General features: G+C 51.9%; 11 protein-coding genes across 11 annotated transcripts; 8 read left to right on the forward strand and 3 right to left on the reverse strand.

Annotated features, from left to right (window-relative positions):
* Positions 1-159: 159 nt before the first annotated feature.
* HMPREF1120_05738 (uncharacterized protein) lies at positions 160-3,150 on the reverse strand. Its single transcript, XM_009159924.1, has one exon. The coding sequence runs from the start codon at positions 849-851 to the stop codon at positions 537-539; it is 315 nt and encodes a 104-aa protein (XP_009158172.1). The 5' UTR covers positions 852-3,150; the 3' UTR covers positions 160-536.
* On the forward strand, positions 1,686-2,447 carry HMPREF1120_05739 (uncharacterized protein; the record flags this gene model as incomplete). The annotated part of the gene is made up of 1 exon (XM_009159925.1): positions 1,686-2,447. The coding sequence occupies one exon, from the start codon at positions 1,686-1,688 to the stop codon at positions 2,445-2,447; it is 762 nt and encodes a 253-aa protein (XP_009158173.1).
* Positions 3,151-3,437: 287 nt separating the features above from the next.
* HMPREF1120_05740 (autophagy-like protein 12) lies at positions 3,438-4,151 on the forward strand (the record flags this gene model as incomplete). The annotated part of the gene is made up of 2 exons (XM_009159926.1): positions 3,438-3,696; positions 3,937-4,151. 2 exons carry the CDS (start codon positions 3,438-3,440, stop codon positions 4,149-4,151), a joined length of 474 nt encoding a protein of 157 aa, XP_009158174.1.
* Positions 4,121-5,829, reverse strand: HMPREF1120_05741 (3-methyl-2-oxobutanoate hydroxymethyltransferase). The gene has a single exon (XM_009159927.1). The coding sequence runs from the start codon at positions 5,392-5,394 to the stop codon at positions 4,357-4,359; it is 1,038 nt and encodes a 345-aa protein (XP_009158175.1). The 5' UTR covers positions 5,395-5,829; the 3' UTR covers positions 4,121-4,356.
* A 687-nt stretch (positions 5,830-6,516) lies between these two features.
* HMPREF1120_05742 (ubiquitin-conjugating enzyme E2 8) lies at positions 6,517-7,279 on the forward strand (the record flags this gene model as incomplete). The annotated part of the gene is made up of 4 exons (XM_009159928.1): positions 6,517-6,640; positions 6,726-6,840; positions 6,903-7,084; positions 7,140-7,279. The coding sequence occupies 4 exons, from the start codon at positions 6,517-6,519 to the stop codon at positions 7,277-7,279; spliced, it is 561 nt and encodes a 186-aa protein (XP_009158176.1).
* A 652-nt stretch (positions 7,280-7,931) lies between these two features.
* On the forward strand, positions 7,932-8,843 carry HMPREF1120_05743 (uncharacterized protein; the record flags this gene model as incomplete). Its single annotated transcript, XM_009159929.1, has 1 exon — positions 7,932-8,843. The coding sequence occupies one exon, from the start codon at positions 7,932-7,934 to the stop codon at positions 8,841-8,843; it is 912 nt and encodes a 303-aa protein (XP_009158177.1).
* Positions 8,844-9,217: 374 nt separating this feature from the next.
* Positions 9,218-12,790, forward strand: HMPREF1120_05744 (adenosinetriphosphatase; the record flags this gene model as incomplete). The annotated part of the gene is made up of 1 exon (XM_009159930.1): positions 9,218-12,790. One exon carries the CDS (start codon positions 9,218-9,220, stop codon positions 12,788-12,790), a length of 3,573 nt encoding a protein of 1,190 aa, XP_009158178.1.
* A 4,323-nt stretch (positions 12,791-17,113) lies between these two features.
* On the forward strand, positions 17,114-18,905 carry HMPREF1120_05745 (serine/threonine kinase 32; the record flags this gene model as incomplete). Its single annotated transcript, XM_009159931.1, has 4 exons — positions 17,114-17,156; positions 17,207-17,329; positions 17,382-18,309; positions 18,365-18,905. The coding sequence occupies 4 exons, from the start codon at positions 17,114-17,116 to the stop codon at positions 18,903-18,905; spliced, it is 1,635 nt and encodes a 544-aa protein (XP_009158179.1).
* A 1,210-nt stretch (positions 18,906-20,115) lies between these two features.
* Positions 20,116-22,131, forward strand: HMPREF1120_05746 (regulatory subunit for Cdc7p protein kinase; the record flags this gene model as incomplete). The annotated part of the gene is made up of 3 exons (XM_009159932.1): positions 20,116-20,592; positions 20,641-21,990; positions 22,042-22,131. 3 exons carry the CDS (start codon positions 20,116-20,118, stop codon positions 22,129-22,131), a joined length of 1,917 nt encoding a protein of 638 aa, XP_009158180.1.
* Positions 22,132-22,840: 709 nt separating this feature from the next.
* On the reverse strand, positions 22,841-25,547 carry HMPREF1120_05747 (uncharacterized protein). The gene has a single exon (XM_009159933.1). The coding sequence runs from the start codon at positions 24,771-24,773 to the stop codon at positions 23,739-23,741; it is 1,035 nt and encodes a 344-aa protein (XP_009158181.1). The 5' UTR covers positions 24,774-25,547; the 3' UTR covers positions 22,841-23,738.
* Positions 25,548-26,139: 592 nt separating this feature from the next.
* On the forward strand, positions 26,140-26,550 carry HMPREF1120_05748 (uncharacterized protein; the record flags this gene model as incomplete). The annotated part of the gene is made up of 1 exon (XM_009159934.1): positions 26,140-26,550. The coding sequence occupies one exon, from the start codon at positions 26,140-26,142 to the stop codon at positions 26,548-26,550; it is 411 nt and encodes a 136-aa protein (XP_009158182.1).
* Positions 26,551-26,648: the final 98 nt, after the last annotated feature.

Consider the following 26,648-nt stretch of genomic DNA (forward strand, 5'->3'; position numbering starts at 1 on the left):
CCCAATGGTAGACGACTTGTGTCAGTTGGATGACTGCATATCTATCTCTCTACATACTTCCCTTCTACTTTGAAAGCAGGTGAATCTTTTCAGTGGTACAGAACAAGTTGGAGTCTCCACGGCTGATCAAGATCACAGAACAAGATACAAAGCAGGAATCTTGCTGTTCAGAATTCTGATCGTTTAACGCATGTCATGCTACGCAGATGGAAAGTAGTGATTTGAACGATCATTTCAATGGTCGGATTGCAAAGACGCACGTAGTGCCGGTAGACGGAAGTGGCAGTGGTAGAAAACTGGGAATACACTTCGAGTCCTTGCAAAGGGTGTATGATATCGTCTCCAGGGGCAGAACAGTCCGCTCATTTCATTGACTGCCAGGCAGCGCAATGAGGAACACTGGCAGTCAATGAATTTACTGCCAGGCAGGCAGGCAGTGCAGTGCAGTGCAGTGTAGCGAGCGAATGCAGTGGTTTCAACACATGATGTGAAGAATGCCATAGCATAGCATAGCAGCAGTAACTGCAGCAATAGTCCTATATATTTGACTCGGTGTCCCTCTTCTCTTTTCTATACTTACCATGAAAGAACATTGGACCGACCCCGCCCCCTGTCATTACCAATTGTTTGCCCCTTATATGTTGGTACTCGGCCGGAAACCCTGTAGTAAGTAACGAGTCGTAAGGTCGGAGTTCCTCTGAGTAAATACTGCTGCGCCCAAGGAGTTTCGGAGCAGCAGGATGAGTGAGGTCTTGACATATTCGTGCGGACTCCATCCGTATCCGTGAGACGTACACCTCTTGCAGTATCCCAAGGAGCGTAGCAGATACAGCTCCTATGTCGACAGACATAACGGCTGTTCTTCCGACTTCCAATTCGGGACTCGTCACTCCAAAGCGCGTCCAGACAACAGACCAGTCCTGATCTTGTTCCGGCGTAACCAATGCCCCTTTCGCACTTCGCAGGCTAACCGTGAACTTGAACACAGCCTCACCTCACCTTGCCTCACCTCATGTCACTTGGTTCTGCGACCGACAACTGCGACCTTACCTCTTCCACTCATCTTTCCAATCCCACAGAGTAGGAACTGCGCTTCATCTCCTGAGGTCGTCTTGCGGTTTCGTGAATTAGACAACAGCAACTTGCTCTTTTCAACCCGGTAGAGCTATCTGATCGTTCTTCGACTCTCTCGGCGACTCAATTCTCCTCAGAGCAAAGCGCGGCAAGGTACACTTGCTGAAGACCTCGCTGGTCCACACTCGTCGACGACTGGAGCTGACCTTACCTGATACCTTCTACCTCACAGATCGAAAGAAGCAACATATCTCCTCTGATCACCTCGTTGTCGCACAGTCTCCGTAAGGTTGACTGTCGTCTCCTTATCATCGCGGTATCCTCAACGCAACAGCGGCAAGACACCCTTCTGTTCACCTCGCTTTTTGAACAGAAGCAACACTCTTCTTCTGGTCACCTCGCCCTTCCACGGTCTCACACAAGTTCAACAAACGTTACTTGTCTGCCCTGCGCAGTCACGATTAACAACCACTCGTCAACCTTGACCGAAGTGCAACACCGCCGATCTCGAAGACAAAGTGACTTCGAATACAACGAACACGTCAAGAAGCTCGCTTCACGACCCTTGCCGTCACTGTTCAGATCCATTCACACCCGATGAAAACAACAAGATGTCGGACAATTCAGACGAGATCCGCGAGCAGCGCTCCCGCCTCATCGCGATAGTGAGCAGAATAAACACCTTCCCAGACAACGTCAAAGAGGTGTTCACCGACGAAGTCTGCGACTTGATCCTCTGGCTAGCCCTACACGGGCTGCAAGCTCGTGAAATGGCATGGGTTGTGAAGCTCAAAGTCCCTCGCCCGGTCGGAGACAAGGCAAGCGAACGAATCACTGAGGCTCAGCATGTCTTGAATCTGGAGCGTACGATCAACCACTACATCAAGGATTTGCTCTTCCAAGGAGACGGTGACGAAGGCGAAGGTGATGGCGAAAGTGGAGATGCTGACACGACCATGGACGTGGAGCAGCGTGACGCGGATAAAGAGGCAGATGATCTCGTGTCCAGGTTGATCGGCCGTGACGAAGCCTTGAACTGGAGCCCGTATTATCTTGAGAAGGCCATCGACTATATAGTTACCGAGAACGGCGGCATCGATCCCATTGTCCAGAGCAGAAAACTGGCGGAGGAGGGCCTGGCTCTAGCCAGGTGGAGAGCGAGGCATCCGGGCCAGGATCCCCGGCCTGGTATGCGGTATGACAAGGACTACCAGGCGGCTCGGAGGGCCTTTGGGAGGGAGGAGCCGAGGCGACAGGCCCTCGAAGCCACTGGCTACCGCGAGGACGGTAGTCGGGCGGCGGAGAGGGTGCTGATGAAGCTCTGGCTGTTGAAGATGCGGCAGGAGGGCGGGTTTTGCGGCCGGAATTTGTGAGCATGACGATGGCGATGGAAGACGACACGGTGGTATCGAAATACTTGATGGTTGTTCGAACTGGTGCGGCCTCCCGTTTTATCGCTTCTCACCATGCTGCATGTTATCGTCGTTGTCTTTGGTTGTTATATCGTCCGCTGCTTGCATTATGTGTTGGTTCCTTGACTCTGCCGCCGCCACTGTCTCCATCACTTGCACCACTATTCTCCGACCCCACGACCTTATTTGCATCGTTTGCGATAGAATCCTGGTCGCCGCCTGTTCTATCGCTTGTCTTGTTGTTCCGTGACCATTATTCTTCTCGTGCCTTTTGCCCTCCGGTCGACGTCATAATCATCAGTTCCGATCGAACCTCAGTCGCTGCTGGTCATCTCGTCCTTATGGCCTATCGTGTCACTGCCATTTTTATTGTCTTTGACGTGTCGATGATTCTGTGAACCTTCATGTCGCCATTGTCATCATTGACCATAAGGGCAGTGCTGGCATTATCGAGATCAACTTCGTTAGGCTTGTTGTTCCTGTCATCCCTACCGCTGGATTGCTTTGGTTGTCCCAGTTGAAGTCGTAGACGCGGTATCCATAGAGCTTGACACCATCTCTTAGGTGTAATATTTTGTGTGCTATAGGCCTATCAAATTACGACCTACAAGGTATATTTATGCCGTATCGTTATAGTTGTATACAAAGTAGTTGTGGTGTCGCGTGTACCAGAACGAAGTTGCATTTGTCTTTCTGCTTGGCGGATGCTAGAGGTTACGTCCTATGACGCCTATTGGTTCTCGTGGAAGTCTGGCCACATGCCCTTTCTAGAACACCTCTAATATAACCAGTACCTATGCATCCAATATTGCTAAACATGTATATTTGTGGCTGTCCTTGCACCGTGTCGCCCTACACTTGATCAAGACTAGAGACCGGCTTGAAAGGAAATACATACTCCTGGATTGACGTGCAGGGTGTTCTGAATGCCATATAAAATCACAAAAGACCATGTCCTCACCGCGTCCCAGAGCATCTGAGTCTCTGGCTACCTCGTCTACTAGTACAGTTCGGCAGCATGAAGCAGCGCCTGAGGCATCCTCTGCTGCGACACCGACACCAACACCGGGCGACGAGGATGAAAATGGCCAAGAAGGAAATGGAGGTGGTGACCTGCCTATGAGCATGACCGCCAGTGTTATCTTGACAAATCTACCCAAGGACGCTGGACAGGCACTCAAAGAAGTTGATGAGATCGACAACCATAAAGGTATGGACTGGTAAAGGGCTGCAGAGCGACAACCTGAGGCATTCGTGCATACACCCTTGCCGTACCCCGACTGTTTCACGTGTTTGGTCAGTCAGTACTTTCTGGTAACTTGCTTGCTCGAAAAGCCGTCTCAAAAGGGTGGAGTGCCCCTGGCTCTGTCCTTGGAGAGGATCAGGTTACCTTACATGAGCAGATTCGTTGAACCCGTTTGGTATGGATTGCTGACTGTGTCTACTGTAGTTTCGGTACGCTTTCAGCCCATCGGGTCTGCTCCCATCCTCAAACAACGGGTGTTCAAAATCAACGCATCATCCAGATTCAGTGTTGTCCTCAACTTCCTGCGAAAGAAATTAGGAATCAAGGAAGGGGACGGCCTCTTTCTATACGTCAACAGCGTCTTCGCGCCAGGTCTGGATGAAGGGGTGGGGAATCTTTTCAGGGTACAGTCTGATTAATGCATTGAAAGTACCTATGGAGTTTGCTAACCTGTTGTTCGATTTGCTTTTTAGTGTTTTAAAACGGACGATCAACTGATCGTTAGCTATTCTACCACGCCAGCTTTTGGTTGAACCATCCCAAACCACGGTCCAGGGTCTGGTCCCACATATCATACATGAACACGAACCCAACAACAACAAGCATCGCCGCTCGCTGCCAACCCTACGTCTTGCTTGACCGGATGGCAGCCCTGAATGCTTCTGTTATCTTTGCGTCTCCCTTGTACACATGCTGGGGACCAGGGTAACTTCGGTCGGTTACTTCATCCCTGTACTGCTTGATAGCAGCAACGCCATCGTCCCATATTGAACCGTACTTCTTGACGAACTTGGGCATAAACGAGTCTGGTGGTCGGACTCCGAGCATGTCGATTTGTACCAGAACCTGGCCACTAGTCGGGTTTCCTGCACCAATCCCAATGGTAGGTATCCCAAGAGCATTAGTCACCTCTCCGGCAATATCAGGAGGCACGCATTCCAGGACGACGGCAAACGCCCCAGCCTCCTCCACTGCTCTGGCATCCTTGAGCAGAGACATCGCTTTGTCAAGCGTATTCCCCTGCACACGAAATCCACCAAGAGCATGCTGCCGTTGCGGGGTCAGGCCAATATGGGCACATACTGGGATACCTGCGGTTGTGATCTTTTTGATTGCGGGTCCCATCTCAGCCCCGCCCTCGAGCTTGACACTCTGCACTCGACCTTCCTTGACCATCCGGATTGCACTGGCGAGAGCCTGTTCAGGGCTGATCTCGTAGGAGCCCATTGGTAGATCTCCAATGGTGAAAGACCGTGTGACTGCGCGGCTGACTGCTCGAGCGGACATGATCATCTCCTCGAGCGTGACCTCAGACGTGTCGGCCATGCCCAGAGACACCATTGCCAGGGAATCTCCGACCAGGATTATGTCCATCCCGGCCTCTTGTGCCATCAATGCCGAAGGAAAATTATGTGCCGTCAACATGGTTATGGGTGTTTTCTCCGCGTACATCTTTTGCAGGGTTTGAATTGTGACGGGCTTTTGGCCGCGAGCCAGAAGCGAGGGCGCCGAAGGGGCATGCGAGCTGAAACGTAGTTGCTGCCATGGTTGTCTCTTTTGCACAACCTGAACGGCACAGGTCGTCCGAGTCAGGCATGTTTGGCTTCGAATGATAGTCCGCGTGAATAGCGATGCTCCATTGGTGTAGCTGATCGCGGACATTGTTGCTTCAGCCTGGTACAAAGATTGTTTGGGTAAAAGAAGGCAGACGATACGGGATCGACTGAAATGACACGTAACTTCGAGTCATCTTGACAGAAAGTGGCAGTGGTAGAGTTGTTATATTCGTTGTTGTCGTGCTGGATTCTTTAAGCGTATATCTGAGAAAGGGTGTTTTTGGAGATGACGGGCGCAGTTGAGCCTCGGTGCTGACGGTTGCGGCTAGCACGGTTTAAGCCTAGACATTATTTGCCGAACATCAGACATCCAGACATCCAGGCACTGGCCCAGGCACTGTAGTGAGTGTCAGGCATTTCAAAGAGCATCATGGTGCTTTATTGGGTACATTGTATACAAATAGCTTTACCATGGTTGTAGTTGTGTAAGATACCCCAGAATGTTCTCACCATCGCTGTCCAGTACTACCGTATGCTATCGATCCCATACAGTATGCTGGCCACCTGACCACTTGCTGGGTACAACTAGTGACTGGAACTCCTTATCGGTTGGCTGCTCCAGTTGCCTAATAGGCTATCGCATGCCCAACATTGCGCCACTCCGGGGTCCTCAGTGCCTGTCCGGGACGCCCAAAGTCGCCAGTAGTGATCCCATGGCAGTAGTGCTCCCGCTGCAGCCCGACACCAACCAACGGCGCTGCCAGTGCCCCACGCTTCCCAATATGAAGAATGGCACATTCCCTTCTCCATCCATGATCGTCTTCAACTTGCAGCCTCACTCTCACTCCCGTCCTCTGCACTAGGTTCAATCTCTACGGTAATCTGGACACACTCCTACATCGCCGACACTGCCCTTCACTCGCGAACCTTCATACCCTAAGAACTTCCCTCAGTATCAATAACCACTCACGGAACATCGAAGCAAAGCCGAGCTCTCTAACCGCCCGTACGACCCCGACCGTTCTCGGCGAAGTCATCTGTTTCCGACACCGCTTCCTCAGCGCCACCGGTTTCCAACACCTGTCTGCTCTTGAGGAAGAGGCAGCCTAGCCCTCTCCGCCGCACATCTCGAGAGAGAGACGACGCCCTCAGCCTGTGAAAAGGGCTCTCCCCGATACGCACTTTAGGATAGGATATCAGCCAGCAACCCCCCGTTCGGTGAGGCACGATGAGCAGCCCAAAGCGGAGGATAGAGACGGACGTGATGAAGCTCATGATGAGCGACTATGAGGTGACTCTGGTCAACGACAACATGCAAGAGTTTTATGTCATCTTCAAAGGGCCTTCAGAAAGTAAGAGCAGTCTATACCCGCTACAAATGGCTCCCATATGAGTGCTATGAAAGACGAAAGTGACTAACGCTGGGCTCTTTGTTAGCACCCTTTGCCGACGGCAAATGGAAAGTCCACGTCGAGTTACCCGACCAATATCCCTACAAGTCGCCTTCCATTGGATTTGTGAACAAGATCTTCCACCCGAACATCGATGAAGGGTCAGTAAACTGCTTGTGGAATGGACCATTGGAGATTCTGTCGTATTGACCAGTGCTTACAGGTCGGGCTCTGTGTGCTTGGATGTCATCAACCAGACCTGGTCACCAATGTTCGACATGATCAACATATTCGAAGTCTTCCTGCCCCAGCTTCTCAGATATCCTAACCCGACCGACCCATTGAACGGAGAAGCAGCAGCGTTGTTGATGAGAGAGCCGAGAAGCTACGATGCCAGGGTCAAAGGTGAGTACCTAAGGGTTGGATGTCTTCGTAGGCAGAGGCATTGACTCTCATCCAGAATACATCACGCAGTATGCGACCAACATCCACGACGACGCCGACGAAGATGAAGGTGAAACAGATGGCGAGTTGAGCGAAGTTGAAGACTTCAACAGCGATGGCGAAGACGAGCCCGCCGGTACAATGGAGGACGTATGATCCTACTGCTGGGATTCTACTGATTGGAGCGTTTGGCGCTTGGTACTGAGGGACAGCAGGCACATGGGTCGGGGTTCCAAGGGTCTGTCTGATTTGCTATAGCTGATGTAGTTCGTGAGAAATGAGACACTTCTCCCATCATACGTATTTGTGATTTGTCCGCCTGTCAGTCCGCAAAGTCAGAGCCTCCGTGACAGTTCCGGTGGAGCACAATTGCGCCCTAGCATGAAGTATACCTGCAAGCGCCCATAGTATGGAGGACGGGAAAAGTGGTGGTGGTGGGTGATCACGAGGATGCCATAGTAGTTGACGTGACTAAGGTACCAGGTACTGTATACCTCTCAATAATTGGGAGTCAGTTATAGTGCCAGTGGTGCCCCGGAGTGCATCATCATCACCTCCAGCCACAGGACCTCCATCACTTCTGGTCCGTCCGCACGGGGCCGAGTTGGAACTGGCCGTCGTTTTAGCACGTTACACATCACCCGTTGCAGGCATCTCTCAATCCCGTAACATAAGGAGTCGTGGTATCACCGGACCTTCGCATCACTGCATCAGTGAGGGTTCGACTTGTGCATATTAACTGGCCCTCAGTCATCTCATCGCTCTGACTGCAGCATACTTACTCGACATCCGCCGGCACAGGACAGTCATGGCCCAGTCCCTCGACGCCTTACCGGCAGAGGTTCTCCTGCGCGTATTTGCCTTCTTAGAGGTGTCGGATCTGTTGCAAGTGAGTCGGACATGTCATGCGCTTCGTGACATCGCCTGCGATCCCTTACTACACCTTGAGCGACTCCATCATGCCTCCTATACCTTGTCCATCGCCCTGGCGCGACGACCCTCGAAGGCCTCGATCAGTCCGCCCAATTCCTGGATTTGGTTGAGCAAGACCAATGTCCTCTCTCGACAGATAAGCAAAAGCCTCATTCGAATACGGCTCAGCCACAGTCTCGAACATAGGCCGAGTGCGCGAGACCTGGTCGAACGAGCAATTCTGCCTTCCTCATGCTCCGGTTATTGGTCGCCCGTGTCTCCTGCTCTGATCCAGTCGCACCGAGCTGTCCAAAGACGGAAATTGATGGATGGCCTTGGCCGCAAACTGGAACGAAGACCTAGCATGAACAGCCTGGTGTCTCTCAACATCCTACCAGAAGAATGCGTTCGTCGGAGTGTGTCCCCGGCCATCGTGGCTACGCGGCGCAAAGTCATACGAGAGAGTCTCAAGGACAGTCTACGGGCCTGGGTGGAGTCTCGGGCAATACAGGCACAGAAAAGAAAGGCGGACGAGGTCGAGGCTGCCGAGAAGACCACGGTAAAGACCTTGGTACGGAGGTTTGCTGCCAGGAACGTGAAACTTGCCCAAGAGACGGCAGAGAATATTGATCCTGTAAGTTTGGAGAAAAGGCGGGCGCAAGCTAAATGGGGCAGAGAGGTAGAGATTGCGAAACAGCACGAAAAGAGACGGGCGGCAGCTACAGGCGCCTCTGCCCACCCTACTCGAGCCCATGTTCTTGGGCTGCGGAAGTTTTGGGAGGGAGTTATACGGGCAGCCGCCGGTTGACTCTTTGGTGGAGGCTGGATCATTTTCTTCATATGTTCCATTGCCTGTGGGCCAGATAGTGTGCAGGACGAAGTAGCAATCAGTTCGTACACGAGTTCTTCGCCGATCGTTTCTCGATTGTATTTCCGGCCAGCTTATGGCAGCGTCTAGAAGCAATTGTCATGTCTGGGGCATACTGCGCTGCCTTACCCACGGCGCTGGCTATCTGGATGATGTCAACAGCAACAACGAACCTTTCTTCACTCTCCCAGCACCATGGTTGATCTGGATTGAAACGCACACAATAGATTTTTCTTTTGTGAGATGAATTCCTCAGTTGTAGGTAAGCGAGACCATGTTCATTGTCAACAGCCCAGCGTTTGAGAGCTGATAAAATGACGTCTAGAAGGGAAGACCATCTTCTGCGCGGGCTGAGTTTCGAGGAATTTCTCAGGCGAAGCATCACCAACAGCCCGCCTGTAGAGACTGCACTTGACCGCCAGCAATCAAGATACACTCAGAGTCCATCCGTCGAAGATAGGCTGCAGTCAAGCCTGGTAGTGACACCCGCCTCCTCAGCCTCGCCAGAGACCCCGTCGCCGTTTGGTTGTCCCGCCAACAGTGGCGTGTGGAGGCCTGCAACTTCACTTGCAGGGCCTCCACCCCTTGACGTCTCGCAGACCCCGATTCCCAAGTATCCATCACGACTATATACTCAGCAGTTCATCTTTGGCCAGAGCAGCCAGCCGCATGCAGAGTTCAACGCCGGAGTAAAACCCACGCAGTTCTTCGATTTCACCTTTAACTGCGACATGGTACGGGAGCAACAATCGGCCCGCAATCCGCTTGCGCCCTCCATGGCGAACTCGTTGCCGCCCCCGAGTCCGCAACAGAAGGACAAGGACAAGACTGCGCTCGAACCGCGACGCCCACAATTGACAGACTTGAAGAACACAGCGCCGATTCAACCGGAGTTTGGCAAGCCGACGACCCTCGGGGCGTCGCCTCAACCCTTTGCCAAAGCACAACCGCTTGTCAGACCTGGCACTGGCGCCAACGTGTCTGCGCCCAGACAACCCAGTGGGAATCAAAAGGACAAATACTCGAATCTGTTCGTCTCTTCGAAGAATCCAGCGCAACGGCCCGAACTTCACAAACCGCACGCAGTCGCGAACCCCTTACAAGCGTTTCGAAATATCAAGACCAATGATAACCAACCCCCAAAACCGGCATCGTCTCGCTCGGCAGTCCAGGATGACGACCTCTTTGAGATTCCCAAGCCAGCCAACTTTCCTAGTTGGCAGCCAAAACCTTTCGTTCCTCCGAGCTTTTCCTCCTCGACGTCAACGAATCCGTTTTTCAAACCCCAGAATGTCGTGGATCTCACAGTCGAGAGGGGCACGGCCGCACCGGATAGTCGATTCCCTATGGAAGAACCATACTCGAGTGCGGATCCGTACATTTACATGGACTCAGCGAAGGCGAACGAGAATATCAAAGCTCTGTTAGAAGGCGCATTTGAGGATGAAGAGGACAAACCAAAGACGAGGAGTCGAAAGAAGCAGCTAGACACGAAACTGGATGAGTTGGCCGACAAGATGAAATCCATGACAGTCGAAGGGAATGGGGCCGCAGACGCAGCCGATGCAGAAGAAGAGGACGAGGAAGACGACGGCACTGTTGTCGGGCTCAAAGTCAAGCTCCTTCAGCACCAGATCGAGGGCGTCAACTGGATGCGCGACAAAGAGACCGGGACCAAGAAGACAAGAGGAGTGTTGCCGAAAGGCGGCATCCTTGCAGATGACATGGGACTGGGTAAGACGATACAGTCGATTGCACTTATTCTCACCAACCCCAAGCCTAGTGCTGAGGAATTGGAAAAGAGTAAACGCAAACTTGCCGATGGTGTTGGCAAGGGAACTCTTGTGGTGGCTCCATTGGCGTTGATCAAGCAGTGGGAGGGCGAAATCAAAGACCGAGTGGAGAAAGAACATGCTCTCAAGGTCTGTGTGCACCATGGACCTCAGCGAGCGAAGAGCTACAAGGAGCTTCAGAAATACGACGTGGTCATCACGACCTACCAGACATTGTCATCAGAGCACGCAGGATCCGAGGGATCATTGAAAGTCGGCTGCTTTGGTGTCCATTGGTACAGAATCATACTGGACGAGGCCCATTCGATCAAGAACCGCAACGCCAAAGCCACGAAAGCAGCCTGCGCTTTGAACGCCGAATATCGCTGGTGTCTGACTGGGACCCCAATGCAGAATAACCTGGATGAGTTACAAAGTCTGATCCACTTTCTCCGTATCAAGCCTTATGATGACTTGAATCTATGGCGGGAGCAGATTACCAAACCTTGGAACAACGGTAAAGCAGGCCTTGCTCTTCGGCGGTTGCAAGTTTACCTCAAAGCGTTCATGAAGCGACGAACGAAAGATGTCCTCAAACAGCAAGGTCCGTCAAAAGACGGAAAGGCGGGGACTGGAGGCAAGTCTCCTGGGTTTAAGATTGTTGCACGGACAGTGGAGAAAGTCGAGGCCGAGTTTACTGAACCGGAGCGCGAGTTCTACAAGCGTCTTGAATCCAGAACGGATAAAAGTCTAGAGATGATGATGGCAGGTAACAAGATGAGCTACGCGTCTGCATTGGTGTTACTGATGCGCCTTCGACAAGCTTGCAATCATCCCAAGCTGACTGGCAGCGACTTGAGTAAAGAAAACGATGCGTTGAGCGGCAGCCAGACACCGAGTCGAAGAAAGGCGAGCGTCGAAGATGATATGGATAGCATTGCCAACATGCTCGGCGGGCTTAGTGTGGAAACCAAGCTGTGCGACGTCTGCCAGATCGAGCTCAGTCCGAGAGACGCCTCTGAAGGAGCCATTCGCTGTCCAGAATGTGAGGCTGACCTTCAAGACCAAAAAGAAAGATTTAAGGAGAAGAAAAAGGCGAAGAGAGAGAAGAGAATCAAGCAAGAACGCAAGGCGGTTCAAGCTCAGCGCAAAGCCGCACGGCGAATCGTTGAGGATAGTGACGACGAAGAGAACGACAATGAAGATCAACCAGCCGACGATTCCTCTATCTCCGGGGATGATGCCCAAGATGACGACGAAGATGACTATTCCTCAGACGAGTCTGGCAGCGAAGAACCGACGGTCATGCAGTCTACCAAGATTCGACATTTGATTTCACTCCTGAAGGCGGGCTCACATCAACACAAGTACATTGTCTTTTCGTTCTTTACTTCCATGCTGGACCTGATCGAGCCTTTCCTGAAGGAACACCGCATCCGCTTCGCCCGATACGATGGCAAGATGCGAAATGATGCCCGTGAGGCGAGTCTGAATTCCTTACGCACCGACCCTTCCACGCGGGTTCTGCTCTGCTCGCTTCGCGCCGGCAGTCTCGGGCTCAACCTCACGGCCGCGAGTCGGGTCGTCATTCTTGAGCCATTCTGGAACCCGTTTGTTGAAGAACAGGCCATTGACCGGGTTCATCGACTGAATCAGACTCAGGACGTTAAAGTCTACAAGCTCACGATCAAAGATACCGTTGAAGAACGGATTCTGGAGCTCCAAGACAAGAAGCGCGAACTGGCCAACGCAACGATTGAAGGCAAGAAGGGGGCCATGAAGTTGACTCTCCAGGACATGTTGAAGTTGTTTGGTCGCGATGCTGAACGTGAGCATCCTGTTGAGACGAATCAGCCGGCGATAGGTCCGGGTCCCAATCGAGGACGAGCGGGACTTCTTGATGCTCGGACTGGGAGGACTAACAGTCCATCTACTGATACTGGATTGCATACTACTACCTCTTGGGTTGCTGGCGGGAGTCGTGGCTCGAGTACCATTGGTAACAACAGCACTGCCAGTGCGGGTGATAGCAGGCGTGAGAGAATGCGGCTCAGCGGTGACAACAAGAATAAAAATCCACGCAAGGAGCATGAGATTTATGGTCGACGATGGTGATGATGGTGATGACTATGGCTGGGGTGCAGTGACTGACTTACGACAACTCAACTTGAATGATGACTTGAAACCATGGATACCTGGTAGGTATGATCTGGCCTCCAATGGTATGGTGTGGTGCACATCCGATGGGGTGTTTTGCGGCGTTTGCATTTGATTCTGGAGTATGTGAGACCTTGGACAAGATGGTCTGCTCTGTTAGATTATGATACACGGGGTCGGTTTGGTTCGGCTTGGGACGGGATGTTTTGTTGTACTACCGTATCCAGGATGTCTTTCGACTTGAAATCCTCGAACGTCCTACCTTATGCTAAGGATAAGATACTGTCGACCTTGAAAGGGTTTGATGCAGTGCTGGTGCGGTAGATGCGTAATTTGAATGTTCTTGACTACGACTAAATACTTCTTACGCCGCGTTGATCAGACACTGCATGTCTACCTGATTTCCTGCGAGCCCCTTGCATAGCTGCTCATAGGCCAGAGAGGCGCTTCAGTTGCTGTACTGTGCCGTTTGAGCTGGCTGTGGCAGACAGTGGTTATCTGTCTCTCGAGCATCAAGTCAGTCAGCCAGCGTCACTGCCGTTCACCTTGTTGACCCCCTGCCGCCTGTGCACCCGTGGACCTATATTTTCCTGCCAGTGAGACATTCTATCCTCAGGCTCTTGACAACTGTACCACTCTTACCTAAAGTACCTACCAGTACCGGCACCGAATAAGGTACCTACGCACCACAATTGGAGGTCCTGCCCAGGTCGACTGGGGTTTTTGTTGAGGTTCCTGTATATCCTAGCACTGGCAGCCAGGAGCAGTACTTCGGCGGACGGCATACTAGGAATATTTCCAATACTCACATGCTCGTTACGCGCTCCTCTTCGCGGCACAGTGCCTGCAATTTCCCCTCCGATGCCATCCTGCGGGAATTGGGTGCCTGGCGCGGCGGGTTACGAACGCCGCTTCAGTGCCCAGGCTGGCAAGAATGATAAAAAGGAGAGATGGAAGAAAAAGAGAGTAACCTTAGGTACGTATAACTTGAACGACCGGCGTCTTTGCAATAATAACAACACTGGCATGATAACCTCTTTCAAGTTCCTGGACACTAGTACGAGGCATCGGACTCGTTTACCTACCCGTACCTGACCTGAACCTAGCGACCGGCAGTGAGACAAAACCACTGCAGGAGATGCATCCAATGCATCACATGCAACAAGCTTCATACCTAGGTAGGTATGCAGGACCAGGACCCGTGGTTGGGTGGTCAGGTCAGGGTGGTACGCCACGGTCTGTCAGAATCAGGCTTGAACCCACCAACCTACCTAGGAAAAACGTGGCAGCCACAAAAACGCAAGTTCTGGGGGTGGGAACGAAAGACGAGGAGACCAGCAAGGGGCACGACTGTACGTACCACTCACTCACTGCGCACCTTAGGTACAGATGGCTTGCTTCTGGAACGGGCCCAACCTACGGCGCACTTGCATTGAAGGGACACCGCAGGTTGCTGGGAAGAGTACTGATTCTACAGTACAATCGATCCGTTTATTTAAGATATTGTTCCCACCAAATGCCCTGTCACAATAGCACAGTCGCTACCTGCATCTTGATAATCAACAACAGAGAATCAACCATCATGCCAGGAGCCCGAAGATGGAGAAAGAGCTTGAGCAGTCTGAGGACAGCCAATCTTCGGCCCTAGAATTTCAAGCCTTTGCTGGAGCGTCGGATCCAGTTGGCTTCGTGACTAGGTAGATGGAGGCACCTGTTTTATCTGCTGGTCACATTGCCACTGACGAAAACAGGTTGCCGACAGACGATCCCACTGCAGTCGGGATATCTCTATGAACATGCTAGTAGGCTTGAACTTGGAAAGTTTAACAGTTGCTGACGCACTTATAAATCGAGCCATGGGCAGCCCGATCCGGCAGGTTGGATGGTGGGAGATTTTCCACACCGACGGTTGGGACAGTGGGGAGCCCAAAGGAAAGACTGACACTGAAACCCACGCTATGGAGAAACCAACATCCTTAGGCCGGGGAGGATGCGCTGCACGCAGCCTTAGGGACAAACACTGGCAGCACAGAGAGTGGAGGGAGAAGGCCCCAGAAGGAGAAATTCCAAATCTGAAACGAGGTCGTCTAAACTTGGTGCCGGCAGCACCGCAGAGCTAAACTGACCAAGGCATCGGCAGACCGCTTAGGAGGTCAACGGCGTCACGACCGGAGTGTGGTACTGGCTCTACCGACGTCTGCAGGGCCCGAGACACATTAGCAGTACCAAGCTTGGTACCGACAGAAGAATCACCCTGTTCCAATCTCACAGTCAGCTGGATTCCGAGTCGGACATGGCAGGCCTCCTAAACCATAAGTGCCTTACGAGCTCGGGATGCAAGACTTAAGGGAACCCCAGAAACGTGAATGCTTGGAACTTCCCATGACTGGCTGGTTCCATGCTCAACTTGCGCACCTTTTGATGCAGGAGACGAGCAGCAGTGCCATCCACGGAAGCCGGTGGAGTCGGTGGCTGGGAAGAGGAAATCTTACGGGCTCGAAGATTGCACTCTGTCGACACCATCTGGCGCCAGGACCAGGCACTTGTCCAACACCAGGACGAAACAAGACTTGGTGTCCATCTTGCCATGTGCTCGCCACGTCGTCTTGACACCTGCAGTAGTAGTAGGTGGGCGGGCGTGGTGACGGGGGCGTTGAAGTTAAACCTTCCTTGGGGGACCTTTGAACGGGCTACGACTAGTAAGGGAGCCATCAGCGCCGGGCTCGTCAAATTGTTCGAGAAAAAACCACGGCGTGTCACCGAAGACGCCGGTTCGGGGTCAGCTCAAAACAGATGTGACAGCCTGAGTGATGCCATCTCATCCGTCTCTGGCACAGTTGGACAACGAGACGATGGACGCTGGCGGGTCTGCACTGACACTTGGACCAAGTCATGCTGCTGATTCCGCTGATTCTGGCCCTTTGATGAAAACTGTGCGTCGTGTCTGGTCTCGATCTGCCGACTATTGAGAGCAGAAAAAGAATAGTAGAATAATGCCAATGCCATAGAACAGCTCGTATTGCTTACTACTATTGTCTTGTATCCGAAGAAAATATCCACGGTCGGTGTCCACTCCAAGCAGTGTCACACACACCTCGCTTCGTGCTTGGTCTTTATCTGTTCCTTGTAATAGCCGTCCACTTCTTCGAGATCCGAACCCTCGATCACTCCTCATTACTACCTGGTACTGAATGACCGCCTGCCTGCAGTGCCTATCACCTCGACTACTACCCAGCAATTAGCGAGTGGCTTGTCCAGGTCCGGCTCTGTCCATCCATCCATTCATTAATTAATTATTCGCCCTCCACCGGCGTGTTCATCCTGCTGGCGATGTCCCCTTAGCATCATCTCCGCTGCAACTGGAACCCACGTCGACCCAGAACCACCCTCTCACCCCCCTGCCAGGGCGAACCTGACAAGGTCTCCGCCCTACGGAACTAACAGACCAGGCTCCCGGCTCCAGGTTGCAGCTACTTCATTCTTGTATTAGACCGCGACCGTGTCCTTGGAGTATCCTCCTTGTCCGTTATACCTTTCAGCATCCTCCTTTCCGGCCTCAACTCACAACCACGGGCTGCTCAAGTAAACGTGCGAGTCCCCAGATTCGTCCATCGTGGACCAGAAAACCCTCGCTCCGTGCTGTTGCCGTTTCGGACGACTATCCCGTTTCATAATATCGAGTCTTAGCTGGATTACATCCCCTTCTCGCCTCTTCAACCACCGCCACCGCCCGCAGAGACTGCTGCGTCGGTCTTTTCCGCTCACATTGACTTTGTTTTGGGACTGCTCGGAATCGTCCAACACCCAACTTCAGCCAAAGAGCTCATTGCAACACCCTCGGATCAAAGTTCTTTGCTCTTTTTCTCCTTCACCCTCGGCTTAAGCCCCCAAGCGGGCGATAACGACGACCACTACTCACCACCCTCACTGCAGCCATCAGAAGCGCACCAATCGCCAGCGTCGGGCCGTACATAGTACCTGCATTCATCTTGTTTGAGCCTTGCCTCTTGCCTGTCATGTGGTGAGAGACACTCGAGCATTGGTCAACCTCGCTTTCGCATAAAAGTTGGTTGACTGATTGTATTTCCACCTTCAACACCCCCTGAGCCTTGCGCCGTAGCCCTCCGGCAACCTTTAATCACCGCACCATCGAACTCTGTTTTACTACTGGCAGCGATTGAAAACCGACTCGAGTTGGGCTGGCACCACATGTACTTGTCGGTCATCCGATCTGAATAGACGTGGATTTCGGGACTTCCTGGTTCCCAGCAGCCTTGCGAGATGGGGAATTCCCAGGCCAAGCCCGTTGTCCTGACGGACGAAGGTAGGATGGTCGACTTGCATGCTGTAATTTTCTGCTCACCATCTCCACAGTCAATCTGAATCATTTTCGTCTCCTCAGAGTCGTTGGCAAGGGTGCCTTTGGCAAAGTTCGTATAGTCGAGCGCAAAGACTCGGGCCTGACATTTGCTCTCAAATACATCCGCAAAGATGAAGGTACGTTCGAGCCAATTTAGGGCTGTCGAATGCTACTTGCTGACTATCACAGTTGTGCGCTCCGAAAGCGTGCGCAATATCATCCGCGAGCGGCGGATGCTTGAACATCTTAACCATCCATTTCTTTGCAATCTCCGCTACAGCTTTCAAGATGTCGAGTATCTGTATCTAGTCGTGGATTTGATGAACGGCGGTGACTTACGTTTCCACATTCAGCGCAAAGCCTTCACCGAAGATGCCGTCCGGTTCTGGATGGCCGAATTGGCTTGCGCACTCCGATATATCCACAGCCAGGGCATTGTTCACCGCGATCTCAAACCAGACAACGTTCTGCTGGATTCCGAAGGCCACGTGCACCTGGCAGATTTCAATGTTGCATCGGACTTCAAACCCGGCAAACCGCTGACCAGTAAGTCGGGAACCCTAGCATACCTGGCCCCAGAAGTATTTCGAGGCCATGGGTACTACAGCGAGGTGGATTGGTGGTCGTTGGGCGTGACCATGTACGAGTGCATCTACGGGAAACGACCATTCGAAGGCAAGAGTCACGAGCAACTGGCCGAAAACATCTGTGCCGCCAACCCGCGGTACTATGTGACGAAGCCGCCGGTATCGATGAATTGCCTGCACGCAATGACCTCGCTTATGGAACGAGATCGTCGGAAACGGATAGGAGCGGCGGGGTTCGACACCTTTACCAATCACCCCTTTTTCCAGTGCATCGACTTTGAGGCGTTGGAACGGAAACAAATCCCTCCGATATTCGTCCCCTCAAGTGAGAAGACCAATTTTGACGCCACTTATGACCTGGAAGAATTGCTGCTGGAGGAAGCACCCTTGGAAGCCCGGGCGAGAAAACAAAAGCCACGCGCGGAATTACGAAATGATGCGACCAGCAAAGAAATTCGAGAAGACGAACTGCATCGGATGATCGAGACCATGTTTGAACCGTTTGATTACACTCTGGCGACTTATGATGTGTATGTTTTGGTTTTCTTTTCCCCGTGGTCGAGTATAGTGCTAACGGGTTGATAGGAATGCTGCCGCCGCCGTGGCTGGCACAGTGCCAGAGGAGCATGTTCGTCTCGACACCCACCAGACCGAGTCACAATCGGTCCATACTTCTCCAGACGGCTCACCACCGCTATTACCTAACGACACAGCTGCAGCTGTAGCTGCGAAACCTGACAACGACGAACAGTTTACGTCACTTGACGAAATGAGGTCGGCTCTACCTCAGTCACAGGCACAGCAGACGCAGCCGCAACCCGCAGCTTCATCTTCCAAGTCCTTCAGTCGACCTTTACCGCCGCAGAGACCTATGGCAGCGACGCGACAGCCAAGTAAAGGGGGAGGTGTACAGATGGTGCTGGGTGAGGCGGGGAGCTGGTCGAATCTGGCGGACCAGACTCCTCCGGTGCCAGCAGGTGCGGAGGATCCGAATGCAAGGTACGACAAGGGCGGCGGCGGGAGCATGTTGGGCTTCCTGAGCAGAAAGAAGGGTCGCGACCGGAGTCCAAAGCCCAGAGAGCCTGGCGTTTTGGGTAAATATGGAGCCAGACATATCATCAACTGAACGACGACGAACATGAGGAGTTGAGATAACGACTTTCAGCACCTGCCGGAATCCTCGCCAAGCTCAGCCACCGACTTTTGCATCGGAATGCTGCAGATCTAGAAGGGCGACCAGCCACTCGGACACTCCCTTTATCAGGGCAGATCTCCCTTGATGTGTTGGGGCATATAGAAAACCGGGTACCATTTTCAGCCATTTCCTCGGGACTTAAAGGAGGATTTGCCTTCACTGGCACGACGGGTTATGGAGGAAGCGAGAGGGAGAACGAATGCTGCATCTTCGCAGACGTCTTATGATCTTGCAAAGAAGGTGTAAGAGCACTGGTCGGAGAATTCATATCATGATAGCGAGCATGGGGAACATGGACATGGACATTGATCCAAGGGAGAGTTTGTTGCTGCGGTTGTGGATGTGGATCGAAGTCTATGTACTTACTGTATTTGTGCGATAGTAGTAGCCACCTTGTAATAACATGACATATCAGATGCTCTTCAGGTCGCCATCAGCACAATAATAACACAAACATGGTCCAAAACGGTGCTGCTTGCGTACCGGCAGCAAATTGGCTGTGGGGATGTGTTATGTTGTTGTCGGGTTGCTGAGTCGATGTTGTGTTGTGGTTGCCCGGCAAAATCAAAAGGGCCGGGTCGAGGAGAGGCTGACATAAGCAGGATGGCCAATCACAACCCACAATGCTCGCACCAACCAGATCGATGCTAGCGGGTGCAATACACAACCAACAACTGACTAAACAATTGATCTTTGGCTCCTCCGCCAACCTCACGCTGACTGCACTACTACTACTACAGCCTTGGACCTCTGACCGAGTGACTGACTGCACCTCACCTCTCCTCCCTCACTTTTGGTGTCGTCTGCCCATCTGCAAAAGCTGCTGCTGCTCGTGCCTTGTTGCTCTCCTTATTCTTTATGTTTGCTCGCCTCTTAGCAATGTGCACCTTTTAGTTTGGTTGTCCCTCGGACAGACAGTTGCAGCAGCAGCACGCGTCGCGTTTGTGTTGGTGGCCGGGATCTCAGTACCAGCACCAGCCCAACACTAGTACCCCTCCGCTACCAGCACAATCACACACACACGACCTGCATTTCACACTCTTCCACACACATATCATAGTCCAGAACTCGCCACGCTATATCCTTATGAATGGCAGCTGCCGTATCTGTACCGCCGTCGCCTCATGATCCTCTGGCAAAGATGGCCAATCCGTCCCGTCGAATTCCTCTAGCGAGCCTTGCCAACGGGCCCAACTCACCACGTCCACTCACCAACAGTGGCTCGAAACGCCCGCGAAGCCTCGCCAATGTCTCCCAACAGGAAAATGAACCGCCTCAAAAGCGGTTGGCCGTCGAGAAGAATAATGCGCGAGACCTCCAACATCCTCCCGTCACGCCTCAGAGGCAGCCACAACCGACCATGGCTGAGGGCCGCGTCTTTGAGCGAGGGAATGGCGAGTCCGGGTCGACTGCTTTTCAGCGCAAGTTGGTGGCTGCTCGGGACAAAACTGCTGGGTTGCGGGTGACCAAGAACGTGGACGTGTCGAATAAGGACGAGACCATCCGGACCTGGCAGAAACACTACCGCAAACTGTTCCCGACCTTTAGCTTTTATTTTGACGGTGTGTCGGAGGAGGCTCGTTCTCGCTTCCTCCGCCAGATTACGTCCCTCGGAGCTGTATGTTTTGTTTTCGTTGTTGCTGGTGCGCCACTGACTCGATTGTAGAAAGAAGAAAAGTTCTTCTCAAAGGCCGTCACCCATATTGTCACGACCCGTCAGATTCCTACGGATTCGACGAGACACACGAACGACGCCGAAGATCATTCTCCTGTGGAAGATCATCCGCAGACGATCAACCCTTCGCTTCTCGAAAAGAATCCCCGAGGGCATTTGTCGGTCAATGTGAGACGCGATGGGGTTAACCATATGGATATTCTTGTTCGGGGAAAGGAAATGGGAATGAAGATCTGGGCGGCAGAAAAGCTGCAGAGGGTGTTGGCGTCGATCCTGGACGATTCTCCCGGTCACGGCCACCATGCTCGCGGATCAACACATACAAGTCGACATCAGCACGAAGACCTCGGTCAAGTCCTGAGGAACGAAAAGTTGGGCACAACGTCGGAACGCGAACAACCATTCCTGTCGCTGGTGTCGTTCAAGGGGCCGTTTATCTATGTTCATGATATGGACGAAAAATACCGGCCTACCATGGTGAGGGAGTACCCCAAAGTGGCACGACGGTCAGATGGAGAGTGGCCACAGTTTCGGTCTGCTAGTGTTGGCAAGTGTCCTTTCATCGAGGATCCTGCCATGAAGAAGGAGATTGAACAGGAACGTAAACGAGCCAACGCGGCCGCTATCCAACAGCAGCAGCAGCAGCAGCGGGAAAGAGAAAGAGAGCAGCAAGCTTCTCGCACGCGTTCTCATGCGTCCGTGCAGGCTACCAAGCCTGAACCAGCGCGTCGTGCAAGTCCACGAAAGGTGTTGGGGGTGATTCGGAACAACACGGCTATGGAGATAGACGTCGAAAGGAATGAAAAGAAACCACAACCTACTGGAACCGAAAGGCAATCGTCATTCCCTCCTATGCCTGAACGACCTACCTTTGAGTTTGTTCGACCTGCGCAGTTACAAATGACCCGGGAGCCTGCAGCGTCGGGAATTCAGAGGTCGAATCTCACTTCTGCCATTCAGTCTCAAATGATTTCCTCTACCGCTGCAACGGGCGTCAAAGCCGGAACGAGTAAGGAGGTACATAATCAGTTGAAGCGACAAGTCTTGGAACGCACGCATACAGGAAGTCTCTCTGTCGGGTCAATCCCCTCGTCTCACCGGATGAACGACCTTGCAGGAGCTTTGAAGACTGTTCGTGCTCCTGCTCCCCAACGGGCCGCCAAGAGCAGGGCCCAAGAAAAGCTTGGAGGAATCCAAGAAGAAGACGGAGACTCACATGCCGATGACCTTGCTGCGGAACGCGCCACACAGGCGGCGGCTCGGAGAAAGAAAGCTGTCAAGAGAGATCCCAAACCAGGATATTGCGAGAATTGTCGTGATAAATATGATGATTTTGAAGAGGTAAGCAGCGTGCAGACCCTAGGAGTGCAACGGAGACTAACCGCAACGCAGCATATTGTTTCACGCAAGCACCGAAAATTTGCCATGACCCAGTCGAATTGGACGGAACTTGACGCCCTACTTGCCCAGCTGCAAGCTTGATGAATTGACGAACGAAGCGAAGTCATTCCTTGTGTGGGAGGAAATGAGTGGATTAGCGGATTGCCACTCGCACTCGAATAGAGGACTCGGAAATCGTTTTGCTAAGCGACTCGACAGCACGTTGCCGTTGCCATTGCCATTGCCATTGCCATTATTCAGTTACTACTGTTCTTGGTCCAGGAGCATTGGGATCTCTGTTGTTTATTTTTTGCATTTTAGCCAATCCAACAAGGGAGGAACTCTGCATTCATTTTATTTTTTTGATTCTTGAAAGTCGCGCCGTCAATCAGTATTGCATCATCAATTACATTAAGCATCGCATCAGCATCAAGGCGTGGAAAAAGAAGAATTGTCATCACTACAACTTTTGTTTCTACAAAAAGTGACGCTACGCTGAGGCAAGGTCATGAAGCCGAGGAGATGGGATGGATGGTGGATCGATGTATTCCTTCCTTCCTTCCCGATGGCCTGCGCCGATACACGATTTTTATTATACAACAACTACTACGGCCGTTTATTACACGTTGCAGAAGCCAGCAGAGGAGATGTTTGAATTGCAATTGGCAGAGGAGAGACCGAGTGAGACGGAGACTGGGGTGATGATGGAGGTTACCGTGAGCGTGTCAGACCTCGAGAGAACTTGAAGTGAAGGAAGCGAATCGGAGGAAGTTTTGTGTTGTGGATTACCTTACTGAGCAAACCAAACAAACGAGAGGAGAAGAGAAGAGAATCAGGAAGAAGATGTGTAGCTACTAGGTACAGTTCCTAGTAATTGTTTGCAAGCATCTTTTTCCGATTCTTTTTTTTGGATCGTTCATTTGAACCATTTCCTGTTAACTTAAACTTTGTTGGGGTCCAACTTGATCCTCGACCGCGACTGCCAGTGCGGTGTGCGGAAAGTTGAAGACCAACCACGTCCATATGGGCCCATGATGGGGCATTGGCAATGTCGTGTCTCTTGGGAGCCATTGCCTCTCTCCAAGTTGACCATTCCATTTCCTGTCAACTTGAATCCCAACTTGAGTCGCAACCTCGACCGCCAGTGGCGTGTGCAGAAACCTGAAGACCAATATCTATATAGGCCTGTGATGGGGGTGACGTCGAGTCTGCTGAGAGCTATTGTCCCCTCTTGTCCTTTGAAATCCTGTCGAGTCGGCACAACTTTGCAGCAAGAGGAAGAACTTTACCCATCCATCAAGACTTCATGGCGTGCTGTTGCTGTATTTCATGGAAAAAAAAAGCATTTCCAATTTCCCCACTGCGTGACATGAAACAAGTAGGTTCTCCCTTTCAATTCTCCTTTCTCCTCGTTGAAGGACGATTTCTCACCCGTCATGAACCAGGTAGGGTTCATATCCCTTCAAGTTTCGTCTTGAGGGTTTTGGTTTGTCGTCATGAACCTGGTTGGTTATTCCATTCAATTCTCTCTCCTTGTTGAGGGATGATTTCTCAATCGCCGTGAACCAGGAGTTATCCCTCCAACCCTCGTCTTGGGGAGTTTGTTTCTCATTCGTCATCAACCACGACTTCCTTCAATTCTCCTTTGGGAAGTTTTGTCGTTTCTCCTGGTCGGGAGATCATTTGCCAGTGCTGCTGTTGTCTCATCTTCACCGCGCCCGTTTCAACGACTCTTTCAGCGCCTTGGCCTCCTCGAGTCTCCGCATAGCAGTCATCAATCCCGGTGAACCGGGAGTGAGTCTCCGAGTTACGCCCGAGCCAGAACCAGATCCCGACCCCGACCGCGAAGGCGAAGCCGAACCAGCCCTCGACCTACTGGATTCCAAAGCCATTTCCGTTTTGAGTCTTTTCACAACCCTCTTCTTAACGAACTTCTTCCAAATCAATTTTGGATTCCCCCTCACCGTCTCCCCTGCCTTTTTCCAATCTTGAGCCGTTTTGATCGTGGATGTTTCCCCCTTGTACCATTCCGGAACGGCTTCATGTCTCGGCGGCGGTGATCGGTCCGTCCAATGGGTTCGTGTGGGGTCGGGTTCGCCGACTGAAAAGAAGAAATCAGGGCGAGGGGGTAATAAGTGGCCGGTGGTAAGGGAGGTGTGGTGTTCGATATATGCGATTCGTTCGTAGGAGGTTGATAATTCTTTGATTCCGGAGGATGTAGTTGTGGAAATTGGGCCCTGGGCGAGGGTACGGCGAATAAAGGTCCGGCGGGCGGTGTTGAGGTATTTTGCTGGTTCGGCGGTACTGGGATTCTCGTCCCAAGGTGGTCGGGTAGGAGAACCGGGAGTGTCTGTGGTGTTGGTAGAGGTTGTGGGAGTGGGAGTGTCAGGTTCATCACGGAGAGATGAATATAGTGATTCTTCACGGACTGCGTGTCTGAGTGTTGGGATTGTTTCTGGGATGGTGTCTGGGTCGATTCCGGTGGCGGTTTCGGTGATGGTTGCCCATTTCATGCGCTGCGAAAGTTGGGATCGGACTCGGTGCCGGGATAGCTGGGTGGATGTGGGTTTGGAGTCAGTGGTGGTGCTACCTGTATCGGCGGTTATATTGGTGGTGATTCTGCCAGTGTGTCTGGGAGTTTGTTTGTGTTTGTGTATGCCCCTGCCGGCGAGGCCCAGAGTTCGTGCTTTCAAATCGACAGTGTCGCTTTTGCGAAGAAGGTGGAGGTTGAGTTGGCGAGACATTTTTGTCTTCGTCTTCTGTTTGACTGAGATGGGCGTGTTTCTTTCTCTTTGCTTGTCTTCTTTTTGAGTGAGGTGGGCTTGCTTTTGTTTCCTCTTGTCTTGCTTGACTTCTTCGTTCTTGTCTTGTCTCTCAGATGCTATGAACTCTTGATCTGGATCGAGAAGCAGTCAAAAAGCCAAAGTACCAGCTTTCTTTCCTCTGTTTCCTTTTCTTTTCACTTTCTTGTTGATGAGATGATCAAGATCAAGATCTTGCAAGCACCAGGCTTGGATTTTACGAGACTTGTCTTTCTTTCTTTCTTGCTTTCTTTCTTGTTGATAATGTGATCGATCCCAAGACCTTTCCAACTGAGCTTGCCGTTGCAAAGGAATCAAGATACTTCTTGTCTGAGTAACAAAGTGACTTCGAGGTGTTGGAACAAGAGGAGGATGATCATCCAAAGGCATTCGACTAAACTGAAAGAGCCCAAGAGAGAAGACGAGAGGGAATGACAAAAAAGCTGTAGAAGACTGATGATTGAAGAGTGAAAGACAATCAGATTTCTCCCAGCCGCCTTATATTCAATCCAGACCAGGCAGCGCTGCGCTATTGTAACCCGGTATACCTGTGTTCAAAGTTGTATAGTCCAGATCACATGTCTGGTCATTATCATTCGCTTGTCTTCAATACATACACACGTACCTGTCTGTATTCACATGTCGGCTGCGCCAAGCTTGGCTATTAGTATTGTTGAATATGAATACCTAAGTACTATGAACAGTTGTGAATAGCAAACGCGTTCTAACACAGGGACAATAATAGCAAAATATTAGCAGCACAATAATGCAGATAAGGGACTTGGAGTCTCGAGAAACCCACCGTCGACTCTTTCCTTCCTTCCTTCTCATCACAATCTCACTGTTCACACTCACACTTCTCAAACTTTCATCTTCTCTTGCACACTCCTACCTTTTCATCTCTCACCCAACTTACACCTTCACCTCTTACACGAAGACTAACTTCAACAAAAGTAAAGTCATCCAGATCAGATCAGAATTAACAGATCAATCCGCATTCTCATCATCGTCATCGAATACTACCACCACATCCTCACGCCCTGAGAAGTACACTTCCACTTCCCCAAAGAGAAGCCGTCCAGAACAGATCAGAATCATCAGGTTCGATCCGCAGTTTCATTCTCATCATTCTCATCAAATTCTCTCATCACAACACAACTTACCTTACAATGCCTGCCATCAGACGTTCCGGACCGGGCTTCGGCTTCGGATTCATATTCCACCTCCCGTCCATTGCGACCGTCGCCAATTCCATCTCAACGCGAATCAAAAGGTACGCGACGACTTTCACCGAGAAGATGCCTGCGCCATGGGCCAGATCAAAAACGAAAGCCAAAGAGCAGGCAACAAAAACAACAACAACAACATCATCATCATCATCACCACCACCACAAGAACGGGACCACTACACCACATATCCATCAATCCAAGACTTCTTCGACACGAAGCGACAACACCTACTGATCGCCGCAGGCCCGGACAGCTGGTTCGCCGGCCGCATCGTCCCAGGCTCACATGGAAAACTGGTACATCCGGCGCCGCCGAACGTGCCACGACCCCTGTGGACGGAGGCGGAGCGCATGGAGAGGAAAGAAAAGCTCAAACGGAAATGCAAGGGCAGAAAGCTCGATCCGCAGTATTGTCTGCGCAGATACCAGCTGGAGACGATGTGGAAGGCACCAAAGCCTGTCGGGGAGGAATTGCTCGCCGAGAGAGATAGGGCAATGAAGAGGATACTGGACCAGGGAACCCTGAGGTCGTATGGGTTGTACGTTCACGGCACCAGGGAGGGAGCCAGCGGCCGGCGAAGGAGAGAAG

This window comes from Exophiala dermatitidis (assembly GCF_000230625.1).
Source record: "Exophiala dermatitidis NIH/UT8656 unplaced genomic scaffold supercont1.5, whole genome shotgun sequence".
Classification (NCBI taxonomy): Eukaryota; Fungi; Ascomycota; class Eurotiomycetes; order Chaetothyriales; family Herpotrichiellaceae; genus Exophiala; species Exophiala dermatitidis.

Coding starts and splice junctions, on each gene's coding strand:
- HMPREF1120_05738 (XM_009159924.1), bottom strand. CDS start 851: ATGTCTGTCGACATAGGAGCTGTATCTGCTACGCTCCTTGGGATACTG.
- HMPREF1120_05741 (XM_009159927.1), bottom strand. CDS start 5,394: ATGTCCGCGATCAGCTACACCAATGGAGCATCGCTATTCACGCGGACT.
- HMPREF1120_05747 (XM_009159933.1), bottom strand. CDS start 24,773: ATGTCTCGCCAACTCAACCTCCACCTTCTTCGCAAAAGCGACACTGTC.